We start from the raw sequence: 14,494 nt of genomic DNA on the forward strand, positions 1-14,494 counted from the left end.
TTTGGGAGGGCAAAGTCAGGTAAACAAAATATTTTATTTAAAAAAATTGTTTTAGATGAATGTACATGTAGATTAATAGGTTCTTCTGAACATATCTGGAGGTACCCAATGTCTCTTGAACCAGGTACATTGATAAACTGCGATCATCAGTAAAACAGGAAATATGTTGAGTTTTAGCTAGATCTGTCTTCATGGTCCTATTTCTTGTTTTTCTAAAGAGTGTAATAGACTGATTTACAAAATTAGCTACATGCAACTGACAGTGTAAAAATTTGCATGCAGGTCTGTACCGAATTTGTTTGTGCAAGTAACACAATTAGGTTAACTACATGAGAGCATGGCACATTAGATGCTTGCTACATTTTGTCCATAATTACTCAATTTACATTGCAAAGGACACGTACATTTGCAGGTACATTTTGAAAATATAACGGATAATGGTGAATTTTAGGCTGAAAGGTTGTGTCTATGCTGCAATCACGAGATGTAATTACAATTTGTGTAGACATACTCGTTTTAACTTTCATCTAGCTAGCTCAGGTACCAGAACCACAACAGTCTGGGCTTCAGTGTACGCTAATCACCCAAGGAGTAATCCAGGATTCCTGGCATGCTTGTACAGCCCATGCTGCTGTGGTGTGACTGCTTCCTTACCTGAGCTAGCTAGATTAAACTAGGTCAGGAATGTCTATGCAAGTAGAATCACATACTGAGATTCCTCTGTAGACATATCCTGTGTCACATTAATTATGTTGTAGTTTTTAATTGTTCTCAGTTCTTGTGGTGTTCTAACAATGGCATATGGTCAAAATTACATAGGGTCAAGTCCTGAAGCTCCTTACTTTGTTTGCTTTCACTCAATCTGTGCTCAGGCAAAAGTCCCATTGAAGTCAAATACGGGGAAATGTGGTCTAGATGAAATTACTATAAGGTGGGAGCACAACTGGTTGAAAAAACATGCTCAGAGTAGTTACCAATGGTTTGCTATCAAACTTGGAGGATATATGTAGTGAGGTCCCACAGGGCTCTGTTCTGGATCTGGTACTGTTTAGAATTTTTATTGATGACCTGGATGATGAAGTGGAGAGTACACTTATCAAATTTGCAGCTGACACTGAGCTGGGAGGGGTTGCAAGTACTTTGGAGGACAGGATTAGAATTCAAAAAGACCTTGATAAATTGGAGAATTGGTCTGAAATCAACAAGATGAAATTTAATAAAGACAAGTGCGAAGTATGACACTTAGGAGGGAAAACCAAACACACAATTACAAAATGAGAAATAACTGTCTAGAGAGTAGAACTACAGAAAAGGATATGGGAGGTTATATTGGATCACAAATTAAATGTAAGGAAACAATGTGTTATGAAAAAGGCACATATGCTGGAGTGGGTTAACAGGAGTTTTGGGACATGAGAGGTAAGTCACAGGAGGTAATTGTTTCACTCTACTTGGCACTGGTGGCTGGAGTACTGTGTCCAGTTTTGGTCATCACACTTTAAGAAAGACGTGGAGTGTCCAGATGAGAGCGCAAAAAAAGAAAAGAAAAAAAATTACAATGTTTAGAAAAACTGTGAGGAAAGATTAAAAAGCTAGGCATGTTTAGGCTTAAGAAGAGAAGACAAAGGGAGACCTGATAACATTTTTCAAATATTTGGGCTGTTACATATAAAGAGGATGGTGGATCAATTGCTCTGCATGTCCACTGAAATTGGGACAAGAAGTAATGGGCTTAATCTGCAGAAAGGGATATTTAGGTTAGATATTAGGAAAAACTTTCTAATTATAAGGATAGTTAAGTACTGGAATAGGTTACTGAGGGAGGCTGTGGAATTCCCATCACTGGAGGTTTTTAAGAATAGGTTAGATAAACACCTGCCAGGGATGGTCTAGGTATACGTGGAGGGATGACTTCTTGAGGTCCTTTCAAGCCTTACATTTCTATCATTCTATGTAAAGCATGCACAAAATATCAATGAATTAACACTTTTGGATTTAGATATCAGTTTGCAAACTTGATGTTTGAACAACTATGCAATAGTTGTAAAAATTATTTAATAAATGATAGAAGCACATGAGTAATTACTTTAAAAACTGCATTAATTTAATCTAGGTGAGTACTGGTGAACCTTCATTTACAGTTTTGCTGAATATGTTAACAGGCAATTAATAGCTGAAACCCAGAATAGGTCGTCTTTTCTTGTATGTGGCTGTGTTTAAAACAGAGAGACCAGGTAGCGTGCGCCTACAGAAGCTCTCAGGCACATTACACAATTCTGCAGTAGAGATGAACTGCCAGAGAGGTTTGTTACCACTACCAAACACAGTGTCCAGCTCTGTAGACATTAAGAAATGGTCTCTTTTTGAACTGTAACAGAAGGTTTTTGTATTTAGTTTTGTATTTATAACAGGGTATCCCATAATTCTTTACCTCAATCTTTTGGGCTGTATTCTTCAAGTATTAGTTTGTCTGAATGCAAATGTTTTTAAAAAGTTACAAATGTTATGAAGACTGTTCCTGCTTCCCGCATCGGCATAACTTTCTGATGTGAAGACAGAAGTCTGTCCACTGGGATGGAGCAGTGGGGGGTGTAGGCCTTTATATTCTTGCCTGAACATTGTACATTATTATTATTATTATTATTCATATAAGCATATTGGTTGGGGTTTCTTCATATTTATTTATGCTACACTGAAATAGCATTTCTCGCCTCTCACCCCATCCTACTCCTTAGAACAGAGGTTCTCAACTGGGGGGCGGGTGCCCTTGGGGAGGCACTGGACTTTTGAGGGAGATTCACTGACCCCTCTGATGGCTCTGTGGTTGTGGTAGAAATGTATGTGGGGCAAACGCCAGGTTGCATCACCACTCAATCAGGTTTGGCCTAGCTGTCCCTCTGCTGGCTATGCCAAATTTGAATGAGTGGTGTTGTGACCTGCCACACCAGATTGCAGTACCACTCAGGTTTGGTCCTGCTGCCCTAGGCAGAATATGTTGCCCTATGAAGCTGCCAAGTTTGCCTATAGCTAGAGTGGGCTCAGTGAAGAGGCAAAAACTTCTGAGTAGAGTATGTATATATCACTGCCTTCTATGGGATGGAACTGGAATTGATCAACCGTAGGGCATAGACCACCTATTAATAATAGCAAACAGAGATTTTCCTTTAGCTCAAGTAGCGCAAGGCTGTACTTTTGGAGCAGGAGGAAATGAGTTCTCCCTCAGCTGCAGCTGTGAAGTTTCAAGTTGCCATGCTGTGTTACATAATAACAAATGCAAAATCTTGAGAGGCCATGGATTTGCTACAGTATCCTCCAGTACACCAGATAATGACACTTACAGACATGAAAGAAAGATCATCTAACAGGACAAAGTACTGTCACCAAATTAGCACTCTACCATCAATTCACTGTGCTAAGGAACACTTGGAAAGCAAAAGGAAAACTAAGAAACTATTTTTATTTCCAATTACAAATATAGTAGTCATGCTTTATTTGAAACAAACAGAAGTAGCAACCGCAGAATTATTCATCACATATGTATATTGTCTTGGTCATGTTATTTTTCAAATAACACCCATTCATCTTCACCCCCTTATTGTAAGTTTTCGGTTTGAATTATTGGAAAGACATGATCTTTTAGGGTAGTGATCCATAATTAGGTGCTTGTAAGATTTCCCACTGAAAGCCCGATTTTACAAGGACTTCTAATTTATCAGTTTTAAATTTTATTGGCTTACGTTTTGGTGTAATGTGTACAAGTTAACAGTATATAGTAAATTACTTAATAAATTTAGGGCAAAATTATTTTCTAATGCATTTTCTGAGTCTAAAATGTACTTTTATTAGTTAAATATTGTATATTTACTATAATATGACACAGAGGCAATAACCAAGAATGTTGTATGCAAAATAAGGAATATACTTACTTACCCCTTGACTCAGATGCAGAATGAGTGGAGATATGCTCCTGCTGTGAAATCCTGCCCTATTGAAATCAGTAAGATTTTGACTTCAAAGGGGGTGGGATTTCACCGCTGACATTTAAACACTTGAAAAATGTTACAGATTCTCACTTTTTCAGATGGTGCAAATCCAAGATAATGGCCAGAATGGGGTTTGCCATCACTTCAAAAGTTTGGCTATGGTTGCAGTTGTTTCCAGCATTCACTAATTTGGAAAAGGTTGTCCCCATCATTAAGGTGAGTTAGGTTCTGTTTCACAGCAAATTTGCAGGACAGGTTGATAATGCCACTCCAGGGCTATGGACAAATTGGTTGTTCTGTTCAAAGAGTCTTAAAATAGATATTCTATTGAGATGCTTAAGTCACTTAATAATACCTTGGAGATGACTTTGGAAAGTTTTATGATTTCAAGTCCCAACAGACTGTGGAATGTAAAAGGCTGATTGTAATGTTATATGCATAGGCATGCACTGGCACATCCCATGTACAAAGCCACTACTGTTATTACTCATAGCTGTGCATTAGGAGAGATTTCAAGATATGTGGCAATGCTACCCATATGTATGATATTCAAATCAAGTCTAGCACATGGGATTCTAGGATTTTCTGGGTGTTTTTACCAAAGCATGGAATAAAATTCAGCAGAATTCTCAGGATCTTTCTGGTAGTAAAGGCCATCTAACCCAGGATGGATTAAAAAATTGATTTAAAAAAATTGGATTTTTATTTGAATACAAGTTTTTTTTAAATTAAAACTTATTTAAAATTAAATTTGAAATTGTTAACCTACGTTAAGGCCTAAACTTATTATAGTCAATTCAAATAATTTAAATTAATACAAAAGACAGTATTAAGCACTACATGTTTACTGCCAAGTTTTAAAGAAAGTCAGACCACTGAACTGGTGAAAGTCACTGGCTAAGCACCTGGAACCAGAGTTTGTTAAAGTGCTTAAACCTGTTTTTGACAGCAGTAGCCTCTTCTGCAGGTGCAGAGAGACTATTTTCTTCATTTCAGTTAATGGAAAGCTGGATGGTTTCCTGCCAAGATCTGTGTGAAGATGTCCTGTTTTTTTCCATGTGGAAGTCGGGGTGTCATCTTCCTGGCTCTGTCTCCCCCCCCATCATCCTACAACCATCCCATAATCTTGAGATCTCCTTGAGGTATCCAGAGGGAGACAGGAAGTAGAAGGAGACTGGTGGACTAAGACCATCTTACCATGCCATGGCAATCAGTAGGAAATCCACTGTAAAAACCAGGAAAGCGTTAGGCTGTGGAGCTGCCCAATGCAGTGGAAACCTCTTTAAGGCGGGTGGGGTGAAGGATGGTGGTGAGCAGGGGCGGCTCTAGAAAATAGGCTGCCCCAGGCAGCGCGGTGTGCTGCGCCGCCCTTCCTCGGTCCCGCGGCGGGTCCCCTCTTCCCGCGGCTCCGGTTGAGCTCCCGCGGCAGGTCCACCGGGACGAGCGGACCTGCCGCAGGCATGACTGCGGGAGCTCCACCGGAGCCGCGGGAACAGCGGACCTCCCGCGGGCACGGCTGCGGACGGTTCGCGGGTCCAGCGGCTCCGCTTGAGCTGCCGCAGTCATGCCTGCGGGAGGTCCAGCCGAGCCGCGGGACGAGCGCCCCCTCCGCAGTCATGCCTGCGGCAGGTCCGGTCGTCCGCGGCTCCGGTGGACCTCCCGCAGGCATGACTGCGGCAGGTCCACCGGCCCAGCCTGCCCCCAGCAGCTTGGTTTGCTGGTGCCTAGAGCCGCCCCTGGTGGTGAGGCAGGGCACAGGGGATCAGGAGAGACCACAGAGACTCTAGCAAATCTCTTGAAATCCAGGGAAGATTTCAGGGGATCTGTGGGTGTTGGGAGCTGTTCATTTCCCCTGCTCATTACTGAATTAAGTTACATCAATGTTATTCCTACTCTGCACCAGTGCAGTACGTCAGCATTAGGAGTTGCACTGATGTAATTACACGGATGTAGTTATATTAGTGCCATTTTTTAATGTAGAAAAGCCCATACTCTCCCCAGTAATTATGCCATTGCATGCAGAACTCTTTGCAACATGACAACTCCCCTCTGTCTTTTAAACAATTTTCTTAATTATACTGATAGCAGTTATTATCTCAAGTGAATTAAACAAATTATAGGCCCTGTCTTGCCAAAGAGCAGACCCTGCTGGCGCTCTGTGACCCACCCAGGTTGTGCAGCCATGGTGACTACTTTGTGTCCTCATGGGGTGACACCTTCCCCTCCCAGAGGCTGTGTTTGACTCTACTGAGTTTAATTGTCAGTCTGACAGCTGGGTGCTTGTGGATGAGGTCGGGGGAGGTACTGAGCATGTATAGCACCTCCGTGGCCTCTTAGCATGGGGCAGATTCCTCCCCTGCTGTAGATGGGGTGACACAGCCCAAATACATCTCTCTGACAGCTCCGAAACACAAGTCAGAGAAGGTGACAGGAAGGGATTGGGAACGCATTAGAATCACTGCACCTCTATGGTAATTAACTGGGGAGAGGACATGAAGAGGGGGGAGCCAACACATCCAGTTACAGAATTGCTCAGTCTGTCAACCTGCGTTGAGTTTCCCAGTATTTGGTAGTTTTCTTAAAGCCACAACTGCCAGATCCATGTGACTATTTGAGAATCCCAGCTTTCGGTTATAAAAGGAACGTTTCTAGCCCTCATGGTTCTCTGTCCCTGTCCAGCTCCACAGCTCACAGTTTATCTTCTCCCCACTTACACACCAGACCAATTGTTCCCAGCACAGTTTGAGCTGGTGAGCAGGTAATTCATGTAGCTTTCAGGGAGCTACATTCCCTGTACAGCTGCCCCAATAATAACTTGCATGTATATATCACCTTTCACCTGAAAGGGGCCCCAAACACTTTACCAAGGTTAACAAGGGATGTACAAAAGGACCAAATTGTAACCTTACAATCTGTCCTGATGGTGTGTAGCTGCATCACCCCAGGAGCAGACTGGAGAATGAGCTGGGTTCTGGGAGGCATGTGTGTGTGTCTGTGCACCTGGATGTCTACGCTCTTTGACAAATTGGGGATGGATCCAGGGCTCCTCTCACTTGCCTCTTCAGCCCCCTCCCATCCATTTGCTCCTAGTGAAAAATATTGGGTAAGTAATCTATGAACTGCCAAATGCCCCCACCTCTCACATGGCCAAGTCAAAATCTGAGCAAGACCAAACAAGGGATCAAGGTTGAGGGCGGAGCTTACGACAGTGTGGGTAATTAGACTAGATAGTTACAGCCCTTTATGAGACTCCTTGAGTATGGCCAATAGTGATCATGTCACTCACCGCTGACATACAACCACCTATGAGGTGAACGTAGCAGTGGTTTAACACTGCATAGAAACACTACACAACAGTTTAAGGCATGAAGTGAATAAGAATAGCATATCCAAATGAAAATGAATCAAGAATTTAACTAAGCAGATTATAATTACCCAAACTGGCATATGCCCAGCACACCAGGTTAAATGGCCCAGCTCTTGCAAAAAGATCTCTAATACCCTTTGAGATCTTGCCACAAGGCCTTTAATGACTATAGATGGTTAATACATAAATTTTACAATGTTACATGTTATAAATTCATTTCCATTTGTTGGCATTGGTACTTTGATGCTGCAACTGAAGAGACTTTGAATCGGCTTGTTAAAAGTTTGGGATACTTTGGGCACTATAGTTAAAACAGGTAAAATAACAGGTCTTTTTGGTGTGTTCCTTAAGTCACTCCTGAGTGAAGATGGTTAGTTTAATGTAACACTGCACAGATTATGTTCAGAAAGACGATTATGTTCAGAAAGGACCAAATCTTAAAGCCATAACATAAGCAGTCTCAGTGACTTACTGATGTAAGTAAATGTTGAAGGACCAGGTGCTAGGATTCTATGGAATTTTGCATTGATATGAGCACGCGATATCAATTGGGATTACACACACACAGAGAGGTGTAAAAAAGGGATGATTGAGTGTTGGACAGATACTCAAGAAATCAATATAGTCAGCTCAAATTTCTAAAATGTGTAATCAAAAATACAAAATCCATATAACGATAATGAGCTACTGGAAAAGCTGCAGATGATATATTCTTAATCTTAGTATAACTTCAATACTCATTGTGTTGAGCAAGATGAGATCACTAAGATATGAAAGGCAATGCAAATAGTTCAGGTTCAGACCAGATTGGTTTTGAGAGTTTATAATTCAAAAGGAAATGTTAGTACAGTACTTATTTAACTTTTAGCTATGTTGTTGTTAATTCTAATAGTTGGTATTGCCTGTAGAAATAAAATGAACGGATTCCTTTTCAAGCATAGTGTTAATCATCAAGAAAGATGGACTGGAATGGATTGTAGACTTTTGACATTTGGAGCAGGCTCACTGTCCTGTACCCTTGTGCATATTTTTAATCTCCTAATTGTAAAGTGCACGGTGCCAGAGCTCTGGAAACAGGTACCAGTTATCACTTTTCATAAATACATTGTTTCATTACAGAAATGATTTCTTACAATGTTATTTCTTTGTGGACAGTTTACTGGTATTGGAAAAATCTGATTTCATCTCATACAGTACTTAATATAGTTATATTAGTTATATTAGTAGATGGAAGACAACTGTAGTACAATAGATGACGGTTACTATGTCGAGGTTCTTATCTATTGACTTAGAGTCTTGTGAATGGAGTTTTATTTGTAAACCAATTATATTTTGGCATTTCAGATTTAGACAATGATCTGTAATAGGCTTTAAATAAAAAATGGTTAAAATCTATTTTGGGTTACAATGCTGGATGCTTTGGCTGACAGCTTTAGGTCTTTATGTGGACTTCCACGGTTGCCTTTCTTTAAGATAACAGAGAACTTGGGTTTAGTACATACTGCAAAATGCACTGTGGAAAGTTCTGAATCGCCTGTAGTTCAACAACTTATATCTACAGCTCCCCTTGATTATGGTGACACTTTCTGTATACTGGCTTTTCAATCAGAATTGTCAGGAATTGTAGACTTTGGCACCAGTCTATGCTCCGGCATTTTAATCAATGCTATAGCTTATTGCACCACCCACAAGAACACCTTTGTAAATGAAATGACATAATTCTAGAGGTTTTATCTATTGCTTTGAAATACAGGCAGCACATAATTAAGTTATTGTACCTGGGAATTTTCATTGCAGGGGAAGGAAAAGCGTTTCATATTAACAAATGAGTGCCCATGAAATGCATTTTACTTGTTAATCTTTCTTCTGTCTCTATATAATAAAGAGTGCTCGATAACTATTAGAGCTAAATTCATTAATCTGCCTCTCCAGGGATCAATGATGAAGACATGAAACACAACCCCTTCGCGGTTGTTGCCGCAGCTGCATGCACTCTGCCGGGAGCTGATCAGCGGCACTCGCAGCCCTGATCTCTGCTCCGCACCAGCCTGCGGGTTACCATTTCCCGCCCCGCTTCTCCCAAGGCGCGCACCCGGGGCCGCGCCAGCCGCCGCTGCCACTTTCCGCCTTGGCGGACAAGTTTCTCGCGCGGTGCCCGGCCGGGGCGGGAGCTCTTACCGATGATGATGGCACAGGCGCTGACCAGCCCGATCTCCTTCTTCAGAGCCACTCGCTCGGAGCTGCTGCTGCTGCGGCGGGGCGGCCGGGGCGGCGGGGCGGCGATGCTCTTGCCGGGGGTCGGGCGCGGAGTCTCCCCAGCCATCTCTGCCCCGGCGACTCCCTTCCCTCTGCCCCGCTCAGCCGCAGAGCCGCTGGAGAGCGCTCCGGTGGCCGGCGCATGCGCGGCTGGGCAGGGTGCGCTGCTCTGGCGAGCGGGGCCCCGCGCGGCGCGGTGCGGTCGGGGGAGCCTCCCGGGGCGCGATCTGCCCCTTTCGTCTTGCCCAGGCTCCGAACCGCAGCGCGCCGCGGGGGGGGGGGGGTGTGCACGTGCCCCTTGGGGCCGCGAAGCTGCTGCCCCTGCCCGCCCTTTGCGCGGAGCTTCAGCCGAGTTCTGCCTCGGGGAGCCGCCCGCGCGGGGGAGCCGAGCAGGGGTGCGGGGGGCGCGGCAGCCAATGGCAGGGCTGTAAAAAGTACGAAATGGCTTTAAAATTCGGATCTGGATTTAAACTAGTGGAACAGAAAACACCCCAGACTGTCCAAACCACCCCAAACGGTCTGTGTGCGCTGGCAGCTTCCCCGCCCCAGGGCTGTGGTTAATTGTTATGTAGCTGGACAAGCTGGGGGGTGCTGGATCTGCAAGGAACCTCCCTCCCTTCGGGATTTGTCATGTTCCTGACGCTGGTGATACCGTGGTGTGTTCCCAGGAAGGTTTCATAGCGCAGGACCTTTTTATTCGATCAACAGATTGCCCAAGACATATAATAAATCTCTCACTTCTGAGTGTCTTTCAAATCAGATTTTGATTCAAATTTTTCTTTAAACCATTTTTGTTTGTTGGCTGGTTGTTGTAGGCTTATTTTTTTTCTCTAACAGAACTTACTAATGTCAACAATTTTCTTATTAATGTTAATAGCTATAGTTCCTTCAAAGTTGTTGCAAAAACCAATAAACATAGATTATTCTTCTAATGTGCAATATAACAACATGATTTTAGGTTTATTTCTGAATAATTGTCTTCAGCCACAATCTTACCTTAATAAATCATGTAAGTATAAATGAGTAGTCTGGTGATGGAGCAATTTTCCATCAACATTCTCTGGGGCTGGCTTGAAAGGGAGGATTGGAGAAGTCAGTGCTTTTCTGTTAACTTCAGCTACTTGTTTGATGCAAGAGATTACTAAACTATGGCAGATGATGTTAAATCCCAGAAGAGGTCTAATAATATGATGATGGGTGACCTTCCTCTCCCATCCATGGCCAGGAGGAGGTTATCCATCACTGGGACCAATGCCATGTCCTGACATGAAGCCTGATTGGGAAGGGGTCTGGTACATTAGCAGGGTACAGTTCGAAATGCTGCTTTCTTTGTGTTTACATTATCTTATTTAAGAAATTGTGTTTGTAAAAATCTTAGCTATTATAATACACTAAGTTAGTTGGCAAGGTTCCTAGGGCTTGGTAGCCTGTGACTGTTAAGATTAGGTTTTGCTTCACAGAAGATAGGCTATGTGCAGTATCCTACCTCCCCTCTGCATCTGTCAATGGTGTTTTAGTGTAGTTAAGACACAGGCAGGTTAAGGTTGTGTCACGGAGTGTGGTGGAGTCAGGGCCCTGCACCCCCCACTTCCTGCGATTCACCATGACTCTCAGCCAGCCAGTAAAACAGAAGGTTTATTAGATGACAGGAACACGGTCCCAAGGAGGGCATGTAGGTACAACCAGGACCCCTCAGCCAGGTCCCTCTGGGGGACAAGGATCTTAGACCCCAGACTTGGGGTTCCCTGCATCTTCCTAGCCAGCCCAAAACTGAAACAACCCCCCCCCCAGCAGGCTCTCTCCCCCTCCTTCTCTCCCCCTCTCCCTTTGTCCAGTTTCCTGGGAAAAGGTGTCGACTTGCCCCACCCTCCTTCTTGGCTCAGGTTACAGGCTCAGGTACTGTCCCTCACCTAAAGTCATCCCCTGCTCTCCCATCCCCCATGCAGACAGTCTCCGTAAAAGTAAATGACATTCCTAGGTCAACCCATCCCGCTCCCTACCGTGTCACAGGTTGCAAACAACAAAATTGTGTTTATTGAGATACACAACAACAAACTAGGACTCCTTGCAACTAAGATAACACAAAGAATAACTGCTCGGTTGTAAACACAGATGTTGGAAATGGGGATGAACCCCAGAGCCCAAACCCTTATACAGTGGGGTTTTACAGAAATAACAGAGAAGGACTATACCATGTCTTGCAGACACTGGACAGAAGAACAGGAACACAGATGGGAACCAGGACTTCAGGGGCAGGTGTCAGGAACGGGAACACAACAGGAATTGGACCTCGGGATCTTTGGTGCCAGGTAAGTAGATCTTCAGTATGGTGCTTTCTGTCTTCTATTCTTGATCTCATTGTTCTGCATGCTGAATGCAGACACTATCTCACAAGATGATGGAACAGGTGAGTGGAGGTAAGTCAAGGGAACCTTGGTAGGTATTGGTGGTTCACCTCAAGTCCTATTCCCTCAGGGCTCTAGCTAATAGCAAGGCTGGTACTCTGTGGGAGGACTTCTATGCCTCACTGGGATGATCTGCTTTCACAGCATCCAGAGACACAGAGCACCCCTCAGAGGGTGAACACTCCCTTATATGCGTTCTCTGTTGCTAGGCAGATTCTACTGCCACAAGACACCACCTTTCCTGCCTTTTCCTTGCTTTGGCGCCAGACTCGAAAAAAGCACCAAAAAGCTAAAGGAGAAGGGGTGCCAAGATGGAGGACAGGTTGTCCTTTTACCAATCTAAGATGGCGACTATGTACACTTAATAAATGGAACCTTTCCTATCCAACAGGCCCAGAGATTGCTTCTTTAGTACTGGCTGGACTATTGTGTGCTTTAAAGTGATTGGTAGATATCCTTCCTCAAATGTGGCATTGACAATCTCAGGCAATAAGAGCCCAAATTAATATTGAGCATCTTTCACTAAGCAGAAAGATTGGCCTATGAAGAAGGATGGCTTTGACACAAGAGGCCTGGATTCAGTTTTTACTTCTGCCACAGACTTCCTGTGTGACCTTGGTCAAGTTACTTAGTTCTCTTTGCCCCAGCCGTGTTAGTCTGGATCTGTAAAATGGTCATCATAGTATTTGCATCTGACTTGCATCTGAAGGATGATTCACCCATTAATGCTGCAGAACGTCTGTTAGTCTATAAGGTGCCACAGGATTCTTTGTTCCAGATAGATATGGTGACTCAAATTTCCTGTAATACTTCAAGTATCTCTTGCTGTGTGAATGGACTGAATTCGCTGAGCATTAGTGAACTCACTGGTGAGTGTGTATTACAGGTCTCCCTCTGTGCCTGATCCACAGAGGATATAAGTTTGTAGCAGCCAAGCTATGGACTCTTGGCTCTTTAGCTCAAGCTGTTTTTAGTTCTGAGGGTCCCCAATTCAGTCCTAGGTTTGCTAGCCAAGATGGTGGCCATTGTATTAACAGTCCTGAGCTTGGTGAATGGATGCTGTTGGCTTGAGATGAGTGATATGAGTGATCTACTCTATGAAGTAGGTGGACAGTTCTTTACAATAAGCCATGCTGGCCTCTTACATTTAGGTATGAAAGAGGAAATGGTATAGTCCAAAAATTCCAGGTGGGCATCAGTGGCAGAAGAAACAAAGATCTCAGACTATAACAGCTGTGGAGTGTGACGGGAACTTTTTGTGTTCAACTCAATCTGATTTTTCTTGAAATTTGCACTGTAAGGTTGATCTGACAAATGAGAAATCATTTTAGACAGTCAGTGGACTGTTCCCACTGAAGGCAATAGAGTAATTGTAATGATTTTACTTGTTAAAGCAGTTTTATTCTGCTGCTATCATACATGGAAGACATCATACTGGTTTTCAAAGGTCATGTTTTATTCTCAGATTGATTTATCACTCTGTAGAGTTGTTGTTTCTGAATGAATTGCTACAGTAAAGACTGTTAAAATGTACCTTGAGTATCTCTGTTTACTTAATTATTAAGGTATATTATAATAACTAAGATTTTTACAAACACAATTTCTCAGTGAAGTGTGTAGGTAAGTAGTACTATCCTTATTTTACAGATGGGAGAACTGAAGAATAGCGATGAAGCTCTGAAATATTCAAAAGTAGCCTCTTATTTTGGTTGCCTAACCTACGTTATGGTATTCAGAGGTGCTGACTACCTGCACCTCCCATTGATTGCAGTTGAAGAGGTGAGTGCTCAGCACTCTGAATATCAGGCCTTCGGTATCTGCAGTTGGGCCCAACATTAGAGGGCACTTTTTGAATATTTTGGCTTAAGTGACTTGCTCAAGGCCCTAAGTGACAAATTTATCGTCTTCTCCACCACACACACACTATCCCTTCCCAAGTGAGAGTGTTTAAAAAAGACTGAACTTCATAGAGCTAAGAAGGAAAAAAAAAAGTCTAAACTCACTGGAACCAAGCTGAACAGAGTACACCTCTACTCCGATATAACGTGACCCAATATAACACAAATTCAGATATAATATGATAAAGCAGTGCTCTGGGGGCAGGGCTGTGCACTCTGGCAGATCAAAGCAAGTTCGATATAACACAGTTTCACCTATAACGCGGTAAGATTTTTTGGCTCCCGAGAACAGCGTTATATCAGGGTAGAGATGTAATTTAAAACAAACTGAGGGAAGAGGTTAAGGGATAGCACTGAGTTATGAAAGATATTTCACAGAACAGCAAGGACAAACAGTCCTCTGAAGTTGAGGCACACTCACTGTTTGAAGGGAATAAAAAACAAATTTAAGGCTAGTAAATTATTGAGCCTTCTTGGTTTTAAAAGTATTTTCAGTATAATTGTATTTTAAAACATATTTCAGTGCCTATTTCAAGTCAATCACATTAGACCAATATTGATTGTTAAATAGACCACTGTTAAATG

The 14,494-nt window shown here is 42.9% G+C and overlaps 1 protein-coding gene across 1 annotated transcript in view; it reads right to left on the reverse strand.

Annotated features, from left to right (window-relative positions):
* SLC7A10 (solute carrier family 7 member 10) overlaps positions 1-9,750 on the reverse strand; it is a 71,735-nt gene extending 61,985 nt beyond the window's left edge. The window contains 2 exon segments of the mRNA XM_039503687.1: positions 9,529-9,699; positions 9,702-9,750. Of these exon segments, the coding sequence (XP_039359621.1) occupies positions 9,529-9,699; positions 9,702-9,750 (220 nt within the window).
* Between the last annotated feature and the right edge of the window lie 4,744 nt (positions 9,751-14,494).

This window comes from Mauremys reevesii, linkage group 16 (genome assembly GCF_016161935.1).
Source record: "Mauremys reevesii isolate NIE-2019 linkage group 16, ASM1616193v1, whole genome shotgun sequence".
In the NCBI taxonomy this organism is placed as follows: domain Eukaryota; kingdom Metazoa; phylum Chordata; order Testudines; family Geoemydidae; genus Mauremys; species Mauremys reevesii.